The sequence below is a fragment of the Schistocerca americana genome, chromosome 2 (genome assembly GCF_021461395.2).
Source record: "Schistocerca americana isolate TAMUIC-IGC-003095 chromosome 2, iqSchAmer2.1, whole genome shotgun sequence".
Lineage (NCBI taxonomy): Eukaryota > Metazoa > Arthropoda > Insecta > Orthoptera > Acrididae > Schistocerca > Schistocerca americana.
In genome coordinates this window covers 229,829,322-229,848,710 of record NC_060120.1, presented here as the reverse complement: position 1 = coordinate 229,848,710, position 19,389 = coordinate 229,829,322, and the positions used below count along the sequence as shown (strand labels likewise).

Genomic DNA, 19,389 nt, shown 5'->3' with positions numbered 1-19,389 from the left:
TTTTCCTTGGTGGGAGGACTGGTATGGGTGCACTTGACTTTGTGATGTCAACTTTGAACTGAGGATCTATTTAAATGAATCGTAGTGGCTGCAAGGTCTCCGAACCAGCAACAGCTGGGAGATTGGTATACTTACAGCATCTGCGAAATGTCATGCAACACATGACATGGTGGTCAATCAGTTGGTCCTTTTGACTCATATGGGCCACAGTGTGGTGCAATGCTGCCTTAGTCCTTGGGCAGCTATCAACTTACAATTATAATTTTTGTGTGCATGATTTTTGTTTTCCTTTTGGTAATCTCAGAGTATTATGGGTGTATTGTAAGACATCTTGTCAGTTCTGTGGCTTCTAAAAATTTCCATCAAAATGATAATTGGCAGATCACTCACTTTAAATTGGCCCATGAGCAGAGGATGCTGGAAGCAGAAGCTTGTGATTGGTTCATAGCACATTAGCTGTTAGGACAAGCCCCACCACCTCCTCCCGGAGCAGCCAGCTTATAGCTGTTAGAAGAAAGAACACGTAATTTATTAATGCACGTCAGAAGTTATACAGAAGTTGCTAGCGAGTCACTAGAAGGACTCTTCGATTATTTTTACAAATAATATTGTCAGTCACTGCTTACAATACCACACATGAATCAACACTAGATTGCCTATGGTCATTTACTGCTACAGTATGCAGTACTGTTACATAGCTAAGGTTGGCAATGACCACAAACATTTCAGAGTGGCACAAAGTCAGCTGAAGTGCACCCATCGGAGAGGGGCCAAGTAAAATTGTGCGATTTGTACATAAGCATACATGACCCGGTACTGTTGTTTATCTTTGGATAATTCCCAACAGCTTTTTTATAGTAATTACATTAGTTAGCTTTGCTCTGATGGTACCTTTGGGACGTTTCTTGCTACTTTCATTACCTTCTCATCCAGTAATAGGGCTTACTTTGCAGTGGAAAGTGCCAAGTTTTACTGTTATTTTGATTACATGTTGAATTATAAGTCCACTTAGCTCCAGGTTGGTAAGTCACGTCAAGGTCAAAGAATGGCAAGGACAGACTGCCTATTAGAAACATAAGCCTTGTAAAGTACAGTAATGTTCAAACTGACCTTTCTATTGCTGCTTTCATTCGAAGTATGTTTGCACACTACATGTTCTGGAGCAGAAATTTTGCCACTATTGATTTTGGAATTTGAATGGGCAGATGGTCTTTACTTTTAATAATTTATTATTGATTTTGTAATCATGTGAGCTATTAGGTGTGTGTGAATGTAATCACAAAACGTATTTTTCCTTTTCAGCGCTGATGGCAGTAAACTGGGTGAATGGGCCATTATTGAGTTACAAGGAGACCTTCGGAACAGATCAAATGACACTCTACACTCTCAGTTTATTGGAGACTTGCATTACACAGAAAAGGTGAATGTAACAGGTTTAATCACTTCATTTAGTAGTGTTATTGCATAACAGCAAACATGCTTCTTTGTGTCATTGTCAGCTGCTTAGCTCTCTAGCTTTTAATTTACATGTCATCCTCAAAGGGACACACATTTTTATAAAAGATTTTTCCTCTTTTGTTTTATGAACAGCCTCTCCTGTAGAGGTGATTAATGAGGTACTAGTTTCCTGCCAGATGTCTCCCAGCAAGACTTGCAGACTTCAGCACCGGACCACAAAACAACTCTGAAACTTAGATAGGGATGCATAGTTTATATATAATTATTTTTGGTTCTACTATTGTCGTTACGGATTTCACAGTTCATTCCAGGTTCCCGTTCACTGTTAACGAATTCCACTTGGGAGAAATTGTATTGTCATGCAAGTGTAAGACACTTTGGGTATCCAAACCAACTTCTGCAAAGGTTTGATTATAAATTTTACACAATATTCTTACTGTTTCTTTGGAATAACTGCATTGCTACAGAATATTATGCTATAGGGCAGCATTGGGTGAAATTATGCAGGCAATCCTGTTTGAAACTCAACACATTGTGAAAGTTTTCTGAGTGTAAACCAGGCAAAACTGAACTTTTTGGTCAATGTATCCATATGCTGGTGCCGTTGTAGTTTATTATCCACTTGGACGCCTGAAAAGTTCACATTTTGAGTATCAGCTAGTGTGTGCGTATTTCTCTCTACCCTGTAAGTCATTTTGACATGTTTGGAATTGCATAATATAGACCTTTCGTAAGTTTAAGGGCTAAGCTGTTTGGTGTGAATCATTTGTAAGCTTACTCCATTATTCTTTTGAGTATGTCTGAACCCTTTATAAGTCTTTTGCACATCAATTCCTTAACAATCCCCCCCCCCCCCCCCCCCCAAACCATATGATACACAATATTTAAATTTTCCCCACTCTGAATCTACTTTTATTCAACCCTCTGTTTACTGTTGTTAAGCAAGAGGAATACTTTAATACAAAACAGTTTTGGTTTCCCTTAATAGAATCTTATAATACACAGTTGAAGACCTTGACAAGATCAGAAAAAATGTCAACAATGAAATTTTTGTTGGTTTGTTCTACCAGAAGTGCGTTGCTCAGATCATATATTGCTTTCTCTATAGAGAAGCTTTTATGAAATTACTATCATCATTATTATTATTACCTCGCTGCTAATCTAGTATTAATCATTATAGTTGTGAAGTATGTTCATTTTTCTGTGTCAGATTGGTCCTCTCTACCCAATATAATCCTTAAGTTAACGTTTAGTGCCTTAAATAGCACTACTTTTAGTATATAGTCACCCTCTGTTTAATAAAATTCAGGAATTGTAATTGGCATCAAATCACATACATTCTGCTGTGAGATTGCCATTGAGACTATTGTCAGCTGCAGTATAAGCCGTTTGAAACCCTCTGCTGAATAACAATGTCGTTCAGATTTCTTCATGCGTAATAGTCTTCTGATATAGACGTCCACATTGCTCGTAAATATTTTCCAGTGTCATCTATACATCTTCCATCGTGTCATTCTGTTTCCTTCACCTGTATTCTTTACTCTCTAGGTGATACACATTTCTATATTTTTCAATGAGAGACACTGTAAATCAGTTTTGAAAACTTTATTTAATTATCGGAAGCTCCCAGTCTATTTAAAGGCATCTGTTTCTTTTATTCACTTATTGGCGTAATCGCAATAGCATTTCTTAACGTTAACAACCAGTTTGTCACTGGTAATCTTGAGACACACATCTTCTTTTGGTGCATGTCCAGTTTATGTATTTATATAAATAAAATAAAAAGATTGATAGGAGTGTTCGTGGAGCAATGTTGGCTGCACTCATTATGAAGTTTGATGGGAGGACTTGGAGGTAAATGAACAATTCACTGTAAGTATCTAATAAGGTAACAACAAACAGACAACATATTTCATAGCAATCAGTTAAAAGTAATTATGCCAAATCCTCAGATGAAAAAAGTGTGAAATGCTCAATGTATTTGAAAAAATATTGGTTGTGATGCCCAAAGTTCAGACTGTTCAAGATTACATTAAACATTGTTTTATAGTAAATGAGAAACAATCAGCATTATAGTGTAAAGTAATGTTAAAGATGTGTAACGTTTGTTCATGGCCTGTCTTCAGGGTATCTTCTTAACTGTTCAGTACTTGCATGAAAACTTATCATGATATCACACTCATCAGTTGTGCCAGCTCACAACCTGATTACCTATTCCAGTCTAATCTAACCAACCAGGCCAAGTAGCAGGACAGTCTCTCAATACTCCTATTAGCACTGCTTAAAAACCCTCTCTTCTAGCATGCAGTGAAAACATGAATAACATGTGGAGAACCTCCTTTTTCACCACTCTTGAGTTATTTAAATTGATTTGATTTTTGTTGATCGCATAAGTCCTATTGTGTGTTGTTGCATGTGGAAATGGAACAAGTCAGAATTACAGGGAGATTCCATTTTCCTATATTGCCAAGAAGCATTTGACACCAAGCTCCACTGCAGATTTTTAACAAAGGTAAGATCGTACCGAATAAGTGCCCAGATATGTGAATAGCACAAAGGACCTAGTACATTGTCCTCGATGGCAGTTGTTTGTCAGAGATAAGGGCATTGTCAAGAGTGCTACAGGGAAATTATCTAATAGGACCATTATTATTCTCTGTATACGTAAATGATCTGATGGGCAGGGTGAGCAGCAGTCTGCAGCTGTTTGCCGATGATGCTGTGGTGTATGGGAAGGTGATGTCACTGAGTGACCGTAGCATGATAAAAGATGAGTTGGGGGAAAAAAAATCCCATGATGTTCGAAAACAGCAGTATTAGTGTGCCACATGATGTGGTCAGGTCGATTAAATATCTAGGCGTAACTCTGTAAAGCGATATGAAATGTGAAGATCATGTAAGGATTGTAGTGAGGAAGGCGAATGCTTGACTCTGATTTAATGTGAGAGTTTTAGGAAAGTGTGGTTCACATGTGAAGGAGACCACATTTAGAACATAAGTGCGATCCATTCTTGCCTATTGCGCAAGTGTTAGGGATCCCCACCAGGTCAGATTAAAAGAAGACATTGAAGTAACTCAGAGGTGGAATGCTAGATTTGTTCCTGGCATGTTCAATCAACGCACAAGTGTTACAGAGGTGCTTCATGAATTCAAATGTGAATCCTTGTAGGGAAGGCAATGTTCTTTTGGAGGAACACTGTTGAGAAAATTTAGAGATCTGGCATCTGAAGCTGGTTGTAGAATACCCCTACTGCCACCAACTTACATTTTGTGTAAGGTTAATGTTCATTCATATCAGCTTCACGATCTGGACTCCTATCTGCATTCCTTCACAATCTCAACACCTTTCTCCCATCTGATTCATCTGGGCCTCCTCCACTCAACGTGTGACCTTCCTGGACATTGACCTCCACCTCTCTGACAGCTCCGTCCACACCTCTCTGCACATTAAACCTACTAACCACCAGCAATACCTGCATTTTGACAGCTGCCATTCCTTCCACATCAAAAAATCCCTCCCATATAGCATAGCCACCCATGGACACCACATCTGCAGTGACAACTCCCTTGCCCAGTATGCTGAAGGCCATTCCCTTGTCACCCAGTATGTCCCTGGACTGGAGCAACTGAACCATCTTCTTTGCCAGGGCTTTGATTATCTTTCATCCTGCCTTAAAATGGACTTTCCACCCAAGAACCTTCCCACCAGTCCTAAAATTGAGTTCCATTGCCCACCAAACCTACAGAACAACTCAGTTCATCTCTTTGCCACTGGGATCGTATGCCTGTGGCAGACCAAGGTCTCAATCCATTAATACAAGACCTCGTACTCTAGTCCTGTCACAGGCTTATCCTATCCCATCAGAGCCAGAGCAACTTGTGAAAGTAGCCATGTCATATACCAACTCTGCTGCACAAGTGCACAGCTTTTTATGTTCGTATGACTATCAAGCAGCTGTCCACCAGGATGAATGGCCTGCAGCCAAAACCGTTCTCAAGAACAAAGTCGACCATCCAGTGGCACAATGTGCAACAGCGCGCTCAATTTCAATGGCTGCTTCACAACCCATGCCATCAGGATATTTCCTTTCACCACCAGCTTCTGTGAACTATGCAGATGAGAGTTGTCCTTACAACACATTTTCTGCTCCTATAAATGTTCTGGAATCACTCTCAAGTAATCCACTGCCCCTCACCTTCCACCCAACAGTTCCACTTCCTGCATTCTATTGCATTCTTCCAATTCATGTCCCACATTGCCTTCAGCTTGTGCTGTTTACCACCAGCCGATACAGGCCTGCCAGCCTGTATACCTGCTACGCGTCCCTCCATCATTCCTAGCCGGCAAACCGACTGCGTCAATCCGAGCCATCAGCCAACCTCGGTGCTTCTCCCTGTCTCCCGCCTCCCTCTACCCACCACACACAGTCCACCTAGCTAAAAATAGTTTTGGCACTGTTACTCCAGCTAGCACCATGTAGGTACTTGTGTGTGTGTGTGTGTGTGTGTGTGTGTGTGTGTGTGTGTGTGTGTGATAGATGGTAGGTAGATAGAGAGAGAGAGAGAGAGAGAGAGAGAGAGAGAGAGAGAGAGAGAGAGAGAGAGAGAGAGAGAGAGGGGGGGGGGGGGGGGAGGGAGGGAGGGGGGGAGTTTTCATTTTTCTGTGTGTACTTATCAATATAATAATGGATGTCTCTAAAATATACCACTTTTAGCTCAATGCTTTGTGTAAATGTACAAGAGGAAACGCTGACAATTTGAAATAGAACTTATATGACCAGGTGCATGGTGTATACGTTACACCGTAGCTGCAGTTCCACGAATAACTTATTATTCCTCTTGATCTTGTTGATGCTGAAATCGCTCTGACTCAACTAAACAGAAGCTGAACAGTGACTAGAAAGGTATCACCAGTGAGATTGACTCAAGACTTGGCATTTTTCCAGTAAAGTGCAAAAGGTGACTCTGGTGTATAAAATACCCTAACAAGCTCACCCTAGGTTTAATTGGCATTTTCTAGTGTCACTACAAATGTTTCTGCACTGTGTGATGTTGTAGGTTGCTTCTTAATCTGATCATCTCTGCATTTTTGTCATAGGATTTTTCTTAATTTTTTATCTTTTTTTAATAGAGAATGTTTGGTATCTGCTTTCTGTACAGAATTAATGGTTCTCAAACATAGGTATATTCTGGTTTAATGACAGTTGTGTTTGTTTTGTGTCCTTTTTTTAGTTGTTGTTTTTCCATCAACATATTATGTGCAACTTTTCTTTTTCACTTCCATTAAAACACTTACGTAATGTTTAAGCACTGAGGACAGTAGAAACAAATTAATCGAAACTGTTGTTTGTTGTATTACACAGTGTGAACAGTCGCTTTCTGCCTCCAATTCTATACTTAAAAAGTTGGCTTTTTGCGAGTCATCGATTTTCGAACTAATAAAAGGGTGATTGTCTTGCATGTGGTTTCTTTCTTCAGATTCTTACTTTTCTTTCTCATCATAAGTTTAAATGCAAGATTTCACTGGTAGCTCTCATAACTTTTTCTTTGCTTCCTTCCCCCAGTCATTTTCTTTCACATGCGTAAGCTGCTGGAACTAGCAAAGATTAATTAACTAGATCTGAGTAGAGATGTTGAAAGACCAAATCCCATTTTGGGGCAGTAAAAGACTACACGGCGACAGTAAAAGTTTATATGGGACTCCGGAAATCCTGAGTGAAAGTGAAGAAGAATTAAATGATCTGCTGAACGGAATGAACAGTCTAATGAGTACACAGTATGGTTTGAGAGTAAATCGGAGAAAGACGAAGGTAATGAGAAGTAGCAGAAATGAGAACAGCGAGAAACTTAACATCAGGATTGTTGGGTCACGAAGTCAATGAAGTTAAGGAATTCTGCTACCTAGGAAGTAAAATAACCAATGACAGACGGAGCAAGGAGGACATCAAAAGCAGACTCGCTATGGCAAAAAAGGCATTTCTGGCCAAGAGAAGTCTACTAATATCAAATACCGGCCTTAATTTGAGGAAGAAATTTCTGAGGATGTACGTCTGGAGTACAGCATTGTATGGTAGTGAAACATGGACTGTGGGAAAACCGGAACAGAAGAGAATCGAAGCATTTGAGATGTGGTGCTATAGACGAATGTTGAAAATTAGGTGGACTGATAAGGTAAGGAATGAGGAGGTTCTACGCAGAATCGGAGAGGAAAGGAATATGTGGAAAACACTGATAAGGAGAAGGGACAGGATGATAGGACATCTGCTAAGACATGAGGGAATGGCTTCCATGGTACTAGAGGGAGCTGTAGAGGGCAAAAACTGTAGAGGAAGACAGAGATTGGAATACGTCAAGCAAATAATTGAGGACGTAGGTTGCAAGTGCTACTCTGAGATCAAGAGGTTAGCACAGGAAAGGAATTCGTGGCGGGCTGCATCAAACCAGTCAGTAGACTGATGACCAAAAAAAAAAAGTATTACATACCATGCGAATGTGGGAAAGCATATATTGGACAAAATATTTGCACAATTGAAGCATGGTGCACATGAACACAAGTGGCGCACCGACCTCCAGTAGCCCACAAAATCAGCAATTGCTGAACATTGCCTTGAAACTAACCACAAAATGAAATACGAAGACACACAAATTCTGCAAAACACATCCCACTATTGTAACTGCGTACAAGCATGTTGTCGAAGTGTGGCTACATGAGAACTTCATCAACAAGAATGATGGGTTTCAATTTAATCTAGTGTGGGCTCCAGCACTGGAAATTCACCAGATGCAGCGAAAACTGAACACCAAACATAGCGAAGTCCTTACACAGGGTCAGTGGACGGAGGAGACAAACTGGTATATATACTGCACCCACTGGCCCAGGATGTCAGTCAACAGGAGTAACTTGATGATGATGATGATGATGATGGATGATATTTTATACTGTCGAAAATTCGTCCTACAATGAGCGATCAATCTGGCTGCATGTCCAAGAGACTTTCAGGCCATATGAGCTATTTCTACATATCATTTCCACCATAGCTTGCCTGTACTAAACAGTAATCTCTCTCCTCAAGTGTCCTCACCCCCCTGGCTCCAAACATCCTACTCCCACCAATTACAGAACTCACGGTGACAAAAGTTGCTGTGATCAAACAGCCAAATTTGAGCATGTTAAGTGATGAGGGAGAATGTATAAACAAGTCATTTTAACATGTGGTTGACGCATTTGGGATTGCGAATTCCAAATGGATGTACTATGCAGGAAAATGCGGAAAAGAACGACAAACTATTGAGATTCTGCTGTATCATGTAGCTAACAGAACTTTCTAGATTTTTGTTTCTAGATATTCAGATAATTAGCAAAAAGACGGGCTAAGGAAGGATGTTTTTAATTTTCGTTTGAACTTGTTTGATTTCCAAATTTCTTGCTTTGTTTGTTGAATAGCTTTACACCAGAGTACATAAATCCATTCTGAACCCAGAGTTGCCACAAATTCTGGAAATCAGGGAGGGAATTTCAAACGTGTCAGGGAAATCAACGGAATTTGAAGGAAAAAAAAAACTGGAAAAACCTACTTCTGTCTCAGTAGATGAAATGGTTTGTTTACCGAGGCGTCATGCATCATCATTGGCTGGGTGCAGTTGAGTATGTGAGCTGCTTGCCTACTCCGTCATTCTTATTGCTTCTTCCCTTTCTGTTGCTCCCCTCAGCTTTCAGTCAGTGCTGCCGCCACTTCTTGCTGCTAGCCTAGTAGCTGCCGACAAGAGGCAGGGGTGTGTGAGGAGAGGTTTGTTTGGATCTGGTTATCAGAGACTGTTAATGAAGTGGCCAGAGACAGCAGTCATGTGTGCACGAGTTGTGTGAATGGTTGTGTGTGCTCTTGTGTTCTGACAAAGGCTATGGCCAAAAATTTAGTTGTGAGAGTGTGATTGTCTTTTATATGTGCCTGTCTGCGACTCGGCGATCATCTTCACAGTGAGTTGTTACCTGTCATCATTTGACTTTCAGAGCATTCACGCAAGTTATCTGTTGCATGGATTGATCACTGGGGTCTCATTTCGTCAACATGGTGTCTATGACTTGTAAATAGCTGGGTACACCAGTGGACTTCCATAACGGGCCAAAACCGCAGAACATTTCTGTGAGTATCTCTGACTGGGCCTGCCAATTTGAAGCCCATCATTTCCCACTAATGTGTAAGTCCTGCCCATTGGATCTAGTCTCACCGATCTGCCTGTAGGTGAGTTCTGTTTGTGTGTGGTGTAATGCGGCAGATTTTCTTGGTTTATCTGTGGACTCAGGACTGTGGTGCTCCTTGGCAGGCCAGAACCCACGGGCAATGGATTTCAGAAATTGTGACTGTCTCACCGCAAGAACATTGTACAGTGCGGCAGTTTGTAGACATTTTATTTATTCTAGTACATTTTGGCACTTCAATAAGAGAGAGAAAATAGTGGAGTCACTGGCAGTTTGTACACTGTGTACTCAAATATTTCGTGAAGGAAAAACTGCACAATACCTGTAAAATAATAGACATAACGCAGTGGGCAATAACTGAGAATAACAAACATAGTAGAACTAATATTTTATTCGCAGTCACCTATAGTGCTGGTTTACACAACTCTTCCATGCCTTATACACTTCTTTCAAGAGGCCTACTTTTTTCTGAGGTTATTTCTGAAATCTGTCTTCCAATTCCAATGAAATATGTATTTTTGTCACAAAGTGTGTTTCGTTTTATTGAAATAAAATAACATCTGTGGTCTTAATGAAACACATAATATTTGACTTGCTTTCTCCATCTAAAAACAGATCATTTCAAAAGATGTTGATGATAAGATTTTTGCTCGCATGTTAAGAAATATAGAAGTTCTTGCATTTTTTGCTAACTTACGTCTTTACTTAACCATGAGATGTCAAAATTTGTCCCCCCAGGGGGCCAACAGCTCTTTGGTGGGTACGTGAGTGGTGCACATGGATCCCTGAGCTATTGCAGCCTTCATGCTTTTCTGGACTGCTTCTCCTTCCATCTTCTCCTTCCCTGTCCTTCCTTTCCCTTTGTGCCCCTTCCATTCCTTGTCTTGGTGTTGTTCTTTATTTCGACCTGGCTATCCTCATGACTTTGCTTTGTCTTACGGTTTTGGTTGGTTGCTTTTCCTCCTTGTTTCTAGCTTTTCTTTTTTGGTTCCTCTCAGGTATTTGACCTCCTCCTCTAAATTTTAAATCTGTAGTGTGAGCCAGATGGGGAAGAACTCCCTCCTTCACGTCTTCGGCATGGATTCCTCTCCCCATCCTCCTCCTCTCCCACTCCCTTTTCCACCTTCCCCTCCCTCCCCACCAAAGCCCTTTTACCTCTTTGCAAGGTCACCAGCTCAGTACCTAGTACATGTGGTGGGGCCATCTGGCTGAGTGCCCCCCACGGTAGCACAGGAATCACATCACTGGTACCTGCAGGGTCTTGCCCACTCATTGCTAATAGGATGCCTAAGGGATCCAGTGTTCTCAGATTGCTATACAACAATTCAAACAAATAACAGTAGTCGTTTTATTTCTATAAAGTAATTGACAATACTTAACTTTGGAGATATGTTGGTGTTACAACTAACATGCAGTGATAGTCGTCACTGTAGGCAAAGTCTCTGCGGTGCGGTCCAGTTCCGTGTGCCATTGGCTGACCTTTCCTCACCTCCTTCTCTGGTCTTCCGTTTGTCTTCGTTGTTCGGGCACTTGTGATTATGCCAGAACAGTATCTGTGCTCTGAATGCCTCGTACAAGCCTAGGGGTGGTTGCCCATATTTTCAAGGCATCAGAACTCCCGGCAGTGACTGTCCTGCCAGATAGCGATTGCTGTAGCTGGGTGGTGCCCACAAGGCAAGCCCCTAGTCAGAGTGGGTGGCATCAGGGTAGATGTTTGGCACATGAAACGTGTTAAACTGTCTGGCCGCTCTACTGCGGCTCCGTCTCTTCCTTAATGTAGTTCTTTCTCAGTTCCTTTCCTGCCTTCTAGCATTACCCCCCTTTGGATAAACCTTGGGAGGAGGGCCAGATGTGCCGGCTTGGGGTTAGACCTGTTCCATGGTTCCTGTTCTGTACCAGGAACGACAGGGAGACTTTTGCCGCCAAGAAACTTACTTTTTTTACATCTGTGCCTGCAACCATTTAGGAGACAACCCCGTGACTATTGCTCGTCACAAGCCACTCAGTATCGCACAGGATGTAATTTTCCATAGAGACTTTCTCCTCGAGTTCGATGAACTTATGGCGAATCTGGAGCAACGTGACTTTCATTTCGTTCGGCGTGTCCAGAAAGCCGCTAAGGACCATTGTGTAGACACTGGCACTTTCATCATGGCATTTCAGGGGTACCCTGCCTGAGAAGGTCGAGGTAATGGTGTACAGAAGCAATGTGAAACCATACATTCCACCTCCCATGCATTGCTTCCATTGCCTCATGATCGGCCACATGTCCTCGTGATGCGATGCCACTCCATCTGTGGTGACTGTGGCTGCCCTCTTCATGTGGGGAGCCCTTGCACCCCACTGCCTAACTATGTAAACTGCTCCGGTGTCCATTCTCCCCACTCACTGGAATGCCCAGTGTACGTGAAGGAAGAAATAACTCAGGAAATAAAGACCCTTGATCGTCTCAGCTACTTTGAAGCCCGGAAGAAATTTAACAGCATTCACCCTGTAAATCTGTAACGCCTTCCCCTCCTCACCCCTCCCCCTCACCACCATCCTCCCCCTCTTCTGTTTCCTCACTCTTGGTGGCTCCCATCCCTTCCCCTCCCAGAACTGCTCCTCCTCTTCCTCAGCCAGGGAAAACTTCCTCTTTGGCTCCTGCTAGGGATGGGGCTCCATCTTGGAACACCCCTCCCTGGCAATCGCAGGACAGAAAGCTCAGGCCGGAGGAGAGACCGCTCAGAGGGCCCCAAAGCTGCTCACTCTCTGTCCGATCCTGACATCGCTGCCGGCTGTTCCCGTACTGATAACACCTCCTTCCTCGCTCCGATGGAGAAGAAGAAACTGCGCAAGTCAAAGGATGATGCCTCCCCGGCTATCCAGAGGGCTTTGCCCCTCCACTTCATCCCGAATCAGACACAGTTTTTATGGATGTCACCCCATCCCCATTGGCGAAGGCCACTGACCACATGACTTGACCTCCCCTCCACTTCTTTATGACTCACCTGGGCTCTCATCCCACAATAATCCAGTGGAATTGCAATGGATATTATCCCCACCTTCCAGAAATATAATTCATTGTTGCCTCCTACTTTTCGTTCTGTCTTGCTCCTCAAGAAACTCACTTTCGTGATGACCAAGCTTAAAGTTTCGTGTTATTGAGCATTCTCTCGGAACCGTGCCGGCCCCAGGATAGCTTTTGGAAGGGTCTGCACTTTGGTTCGCACCAATGTCATTAACGACAGGGCCCTCTTCATACCAACCTGGAAGCGATAGCAGTTAGAATGCAGACTGCGGCAATGACCGTTTGCAATGTCTACCTCCCTCCAGGTAGGCCAGTTCCTCATGTTGAACTGCCTACCTTAATACAGCAACTCCTGCCCCCGCATCTCCTCCTTGAGGCTTCAGTGCACACCACCCCTGTGGGGGAATACCACTTCTGTTGGGTAGGTGTCTTGTACTTGACCAACTTACTACAGACTTTGAATAAAATAGAGGGAAACATTCCACGTGGGAAAAATATATCTAAAAACAAAGATGATGTGACTTAACCAACGAAAGCGCTGGCAGGTCGATAGACACACAAACATACACACAAAATTCAAGCTTTCGCAATTAGCAGTTGCTTCATCAGGAAAGAGGGAAGGAGAGGGAAAGACAAAAGGATGTGGGTTTTAAGGGAGAGGGTAAGGAGTCATTCCAATCCCAGGAGCGGAAAGACTTACCTTAGGGGGGAAAAAAGGACAGGTATACACACACACACACACATCCATCCGCACATACACAGGCACAAGCAGACATTTGTAAAGGCAAAGAGTTTGGGCAGAGATGTCAGTCGTGACGGAAATACAGAGGCAAAGATGTTGTTGAAAGACAGGTGAGGTATGAGCGGCGGCAACTTGAAATTAGCGGAGGTTGAGGCCTGGCGGATAACGAGAAGAGAGGATATACTGAAGGGCAAGTTCCCATCTCCGGAGGTCTGACAGGTTGGTGTTAGTGGTAAGTATCCACATAACCCGGACGGTGTAACACTGTGCCAAGATATGTTGGTCGTGCACCAAGGCATGTTTAGCCACACGGTGATCCTCATTACCAACGAACACTGTCTGCCTGTGTTCATTCATGCGAATGGACAGTTTGTTGCTGGTCATTCCCACAGACTGATTTGTCTCTCCTCAGTGACAGTTTCCCTACCCACTTCAGTGCCGCTCGTGGAACCTTTACTGTTCTTGATCTCACAATCTCTTCCCCTGCTCTCTTGGCTTGCCAACATTGGTCACTCCCTGATGATCCCAGTGATTTTGTCATTCTCCTGCCGCTGCCAGGCAGACAGGACCCCACATTGGGCACTCCACAGGGCCAATTGGCCTTTTTATACGTCTGCTGTGCACTTAGATACCTCTCTCTCAAACTGCATTGATGCGGTCATGCAGGGTATTTCTGCCACTATTCTTGGTGTTGCTGGCACTGCTGTCCCCCTATCCAAAGGTCCTGTGGCAATTGCTGTTTAGGACTGCCAACGGGTGCTGAAACGACTTAAACTACACCCTTCACTGACCAACCTCCTCACTTTTAAGTGTCTCTGTGCTAAGGCTCGTTACCTTATTAATTGGAGTAAAAAGGAATGTTGGAAGCACAATGTTTCCTCCCCGGGGACTTGTGGCTCTTCATCACAGGTTTGGTCCAAGCTCTGTAGCCTTCCGGCCCACCAGTGACAGTCGACTGTCCAGGGGCTTATTGTCCAAGGTGCTCTGGCTACTGATCCACTGGTCCTTGCAGAACACCTTGCGACACACTTTGCAACAGTATCGGCGTCCTCTTCCTATCCTGCCACTTTTCTCTCACAGAAACACAGAGCGGAACAGACATCCCTTCTGTTTCAACCCTTACCAAGCTGAACCCTATAATGAACCTTTCACTGAATGGGAATTCTTGCAGGCACATGACATGGCCCCAGGCCCAGATTCCATCCACAACTAGATGATCCAACACTTGGACATCACACAGAGGCCATATCTACTGAGGGTCTTCAACCATGTTTGCTTCATGGGTACCACCTCCTCACAATGATGACAGTATAGTTATCCCTCTCCTTAAGCCTGGGAAGAACCCAACGTCTCTCAACAGCTACTGCCCAAGTAAACTGACGAATGTACTTTGTAAACTGCTTGAGAGGGTGGTAGCTTCAGATTATGTTGGGTACTCGAATCTCTAGGTCTTTTCTCCCCATATCGGTGTGACTTCTGGGAAGGACAATCTCCAACTGACCATTTACTCAGATTTGAAACTGCAATCTGACTGGCTTTTACTAACAGTTGGCACCTTGTCACCGTTGTCTTTGACCTACATAAGGCATACGACATGGCTCGACGCCATCGCATTTTAGTTACCCTCCTTGATTGGGGCTTTCGCGACCCCCTTGCGATTTTTATTCATGATTTTTTTATCCCACCGGCTCTTCCGGGTTCCAGTTGGTACTTCACTCAGCGTCTCTCGGATTCAGGAGAATGGTATCTATATTAAGTGTCACACACTTCCTCATAGCCATCAGTGGGCTTGTAACCTTTGTTGGCCCTCAGATTACCCCAGCATTGTATGTCGATGATTTTTACATCTGGTGCAGCTCCCACTCGGTAGTGTCTGCTGAGTGCCAACTACTAGATGCCATCCAATGGATCTCTGTGTGGGCTGTCTCACGTGGTTTCCAATTTTCTCCTTCCAAATTGTGGGTTACGCATTTTTGTCATCAGTTCATAGTACACCATATTCTAGAACTTCATTTAGGTGACCAGCTTATAGATGTTACAGCACAGTTCTGTTTCTTGGGCCTTTTTTTTTTTTTGTGAAAAGTTCACGTGGCTAACCCATATTTGCCACCTGAAGGCTACATGCATGCAGAAGCTTAATGCTCTCTGCTTCCTGGCCCACACATCTTGAGATGTGGACCATGCTATTCTTCTCCATCTTCACAATACTCTGATCTTGTCCAGACTAGATTATGGAGGTCAAGTTTATGGCTCAGTGGCTCCTTCCGCCCTGAAAATGCTTGATCCTGTTGGTTCCTTTCGCACTAGTCCCATTGACAGTCTCCTCACAGAAGTGGGGATTCTCCACTCTACAAATATGATGAAGCCAACTCCTGGTTTCTTATGCAATCGCCATTCGCAGATTCCCTGACCGTCCTGCATACCGTGTCATTTTTGCAAGCAAGGGACGTCTCCCTCCTGATCACTGCCCACGGGTGGGATAGCCGGTTGGAATGCATCTCACTTCCCTCTGTTCAGGATCTCCATCTCTATTCCCTGAAATGCGTACTGTGTATTTCCTCTCTGACCCCCTCCTTGGATGGTGCTGAGACCACGGATTAGGACCAACCTATTCCAGTGTCCTAAGGTCTCTGTTGCCCCTATGGTCTTCTGGCCTTTAGTACATTCCATCCTGGCAGAGTTCTAGGGTGCTATTGTCTTCTACACTGATGGTTCTAAGAAGATAGATAAAGTGGGATACACTTTCACGTCTCCTACTGGCTTAGAACACCATTTATTGCTGGAATCATGTAGTGTGTTAACAGCAGAGCTGCTAGCTGTTACCAAGACCCTCCATTTTGTTACTCAGGCCTCCCTCCACAGTTTTTAATATGTACTGACACATTTAGCAGCCTGCTGCTTTCATCATCTTTTGGTCTCTGCTTTCCATGACCTTCTCTCCTTCTTTGGCCATGCTGCCTGCTCAGTTATCTTTCTCTGAGTCCCAAGTAATGTCGGTATCCCAGGGAATGAACAGGCTGACTGTGTGGCTAGATAAGCTGATACTCGCGCTCCATTCCTTTTCGTAACTCCAGCTGTGGATACGCATATCTATGTCACATCTCTCTTTGTACAAAACTGGAATGACATTTGGTGTTAAACTGCTCTTAGTAGTAAACTCCGCACAATCAAGGCGACTGCTGCGCTTTCGTGCTCTTCGTTCCCCTCTTCTCGGAAGGGGTCCACGTCTTTATGCCGTCTACGTGTTGGCCATACCAGGCTCACCCACTGTGTCCTCCTGTGTAACGAACCACCCCAACAATATGGTTGGGGAGCCAGATTGGTGATATCCCACATTGGTAGAATGTCCCCTTCGTGCTAAGTATAGTCCTCCTTAATTTCAGTATTAGCAGATATTTCATGGATGATTGAACGGTCCTCAGTTTCCTCTGTGAAAGTGGTTATTTCCGGGTATAAGGTTTTGCTTTACTCCTGGAGCAGAGGCAGTGTGATTGTGATTGGGAACTCTCTTCACCTTTCCTCTGTCTGGGACCCTGTGACCACTCCGCCATGGAAAGATCATTCTTTTTATCCATTTTTAGATTTGGTCTAACCTTCTATGCCTTTTACTGTGTGTGTTTTAACTTCTTTGTTTTATCGTTTGACTTCTCTGAGTGGATCCATCCACTTCTAGCTGACCCGCTTTCCTCTGTGAGTAACTTTGGAGTTGTGGGACTGATGGTCTCGCTGTTTGGCTCCATAAACCCTCTCAATTCATCAATAACTGTCAAAATTTGTCAGGGAGAAATGCTAAAATGTGTCTATAAATCATGGAATTTTGCTTGGAGAAACTAGTGGCAACCCTGGAACGTCAACAAGGAGACAGAGTATGTATGAAAATTGTTTGTGTGTCTTATATTGTGACCTTGGCAGTTCAAGGGAACTGACTTTCACTACCTGTGGGGGGAAAAATGGATTAAATGTATTAGGAAATGACTGTAAGAATTCTAAGAGCCTCTGCAAGATGTACACAATGTTCTTATTGCTCAACTCTGCTAAATAAACTCCCTTTTTGCTTGAAGTTTTCTGCCCTATAGGACAACAAGGAGTAAAAACATGCAAAAATAAGCCAACACACATGTCTTTAGGTCAACACAATGACAGATACTTGGTGGATTCAGCTGTTTGCTTGTGTTGGCTCCACTTAATTTTTTATCCATTTGGATCTTACAAAATTTCACATAGCATGTTAGTGTATCACCTGGTGCATAATATGAGACTTAGTGGACCTAAAACTGTTGGCTATGAGCCACTTGTAGGCATCTACTAATAAAATACCAACAGCCATTGTTTTGGTTTTATTTGTTGTCAACCAGTTTCGGCATTACTTTGTCATCTTCAGGCCTGCATATATCGAGTAACCCTTATGTCGTGAAATGCAGCAATGTTAACTGGTATTGTGAAGATCTTTTTTTCCCACGGGCATGTGCACTCCTTGCACAGTTGTCAGCAACTCGAGCGCACGTGCTCATGAGGGAGGGGGGGACTTAACAATACCAGTTGACTTTACTGCATTGGTTCCTAACATGAGGGTTACTTGATGTATGCAGGCCAGAAATGACGTAATGTAATACCGAAACTGGTTGCCCAAAAAATAAAACCAAAATAACGATTGTTGGTATTTTATTCTTGGAAATAGACCAGCCAAAGTCCTGCCCTCCGTACATAGGCTGGAGCTACATTTACTTGTAAGCATGTCCAGCCTGTGTTGTCATTCAGCACCCTCCCTCTTTCTCCTCCTGGCAAACATACCTGAACCAATTTCTTTCTCTTTCCGAGAAGGATCCTATACTTCTACTGAAGTCTAGCAGTGCTATTAACAGTGTGTTTCTCTGTCAGTATTATATTTGAGTACTGTCATTTTCCTTAACATATTTTCAAAATTCCAACTATATCCCTATACTAATGAAAATATTGTGAAAAGGATAGATTGCTACTCACCATATACTCAGATAGGCACAACAAAATGACCGTCAAACAGATAAGCTTTGAGCCAAAAAAAATTTTTTTTTTTTATTTTCACTGTGGTTTTCATTTCGCAACTAGTGGGCCTTACTTTCCGAAGAGCCCTTGTATAATGAACAGTCTAAATCCTTGCACTCATTGTACACTTTTGTGGGTTTAGGTTTGTAATTTTAACAGCCATCATAAAGTGTATTCTCATGTTTATGATTAAAACTTTGAATTTACATTCTTGGTAGTTTAATGGGCATTAGGCCAGGTCTAAGGCATGGTTTTGTGTCTTGTGCCTAGCACACAAAGTCTATACAAATAAAATGACCAAGAATTTAAATACCAGCTGTGAAAGCCTGCTTTGTATGACTCTGATTTTTTTTTAAATACAGGGAGCCCCTGTTCTAATAGTTGGCCACCATATCCTTTACGGCAAGGAACAAGCACTGGAGAAACCATTTATTGTGGCAGAGCGTGTCAGGCACAAGTCAGAAGATAGCACCAGAACAGAGTACCTTGTGCGTGCTGTTGTAAAAAGAAAACTTCTCTTCAAGTCACGCCCAAAACCCATTATTGCAACATTAAATAAATCTGTTTGAACATTATGAAGAATGGTTTGAAATGTGTTGACTGTATATTTTATTTTGTGTGTACCATATATTGTGTAGATTATTTAATACGCCCTCCCAACCCTTACGTACAGAACTGTCTCTAAAGTTTTTTGATAGTACATGTTGTAAATATTTTGAGGAAAACTACAATAAACATGATAAAAATTAAAAGGAGTGTTTATCATTATCCATTGTTTTATTCAGTAACTTTCTAAAGCAAATTTTACTAATCTTGATGGACTTCAGTCGTTGAAAAATGCCAATGTCATCTTATGCAGTTGCAGATACATCTGTAAATATATGTTACATATGTGATATGATTACAGAACCATCAACATAAATGCTGGTAGAACTTAAAGGTATCAAATTACTTAATATC

General features: G+C 42.7%; 1 protein-coding gene across 2 annotated transcripts in view; it reads left to right on the top strand.

The window, feature by feature from the left end:
- The window catches only part of LOC124596445 (chromosome transmission fidelity protein 8 homolog), a 47,527-nt gene extending 28,352 nt beyond the window's left edge, over positions 1-19,175 (top strand). For both annotated transcript variants that reach the window (XM_047135579.1, XM_047135580.1), the window contains exons 2-3: positions 1,303-1,420; positions 18,792-19,175. In XM_047135579.1, coding sequence (XP_046991535.1) covers positions 1,303-1,420; positions 18,792-18,998 — 325 coding nt within the window. In that variant the 3' untranslated portion in view covers positions 18,999-19,175. The remainder of the gene's footprint in view (positions 1-1,302; positions 1,421-18,791) is intronic.
- Positions 19,176-19,389: the final 214 nt, after the last annotated feature.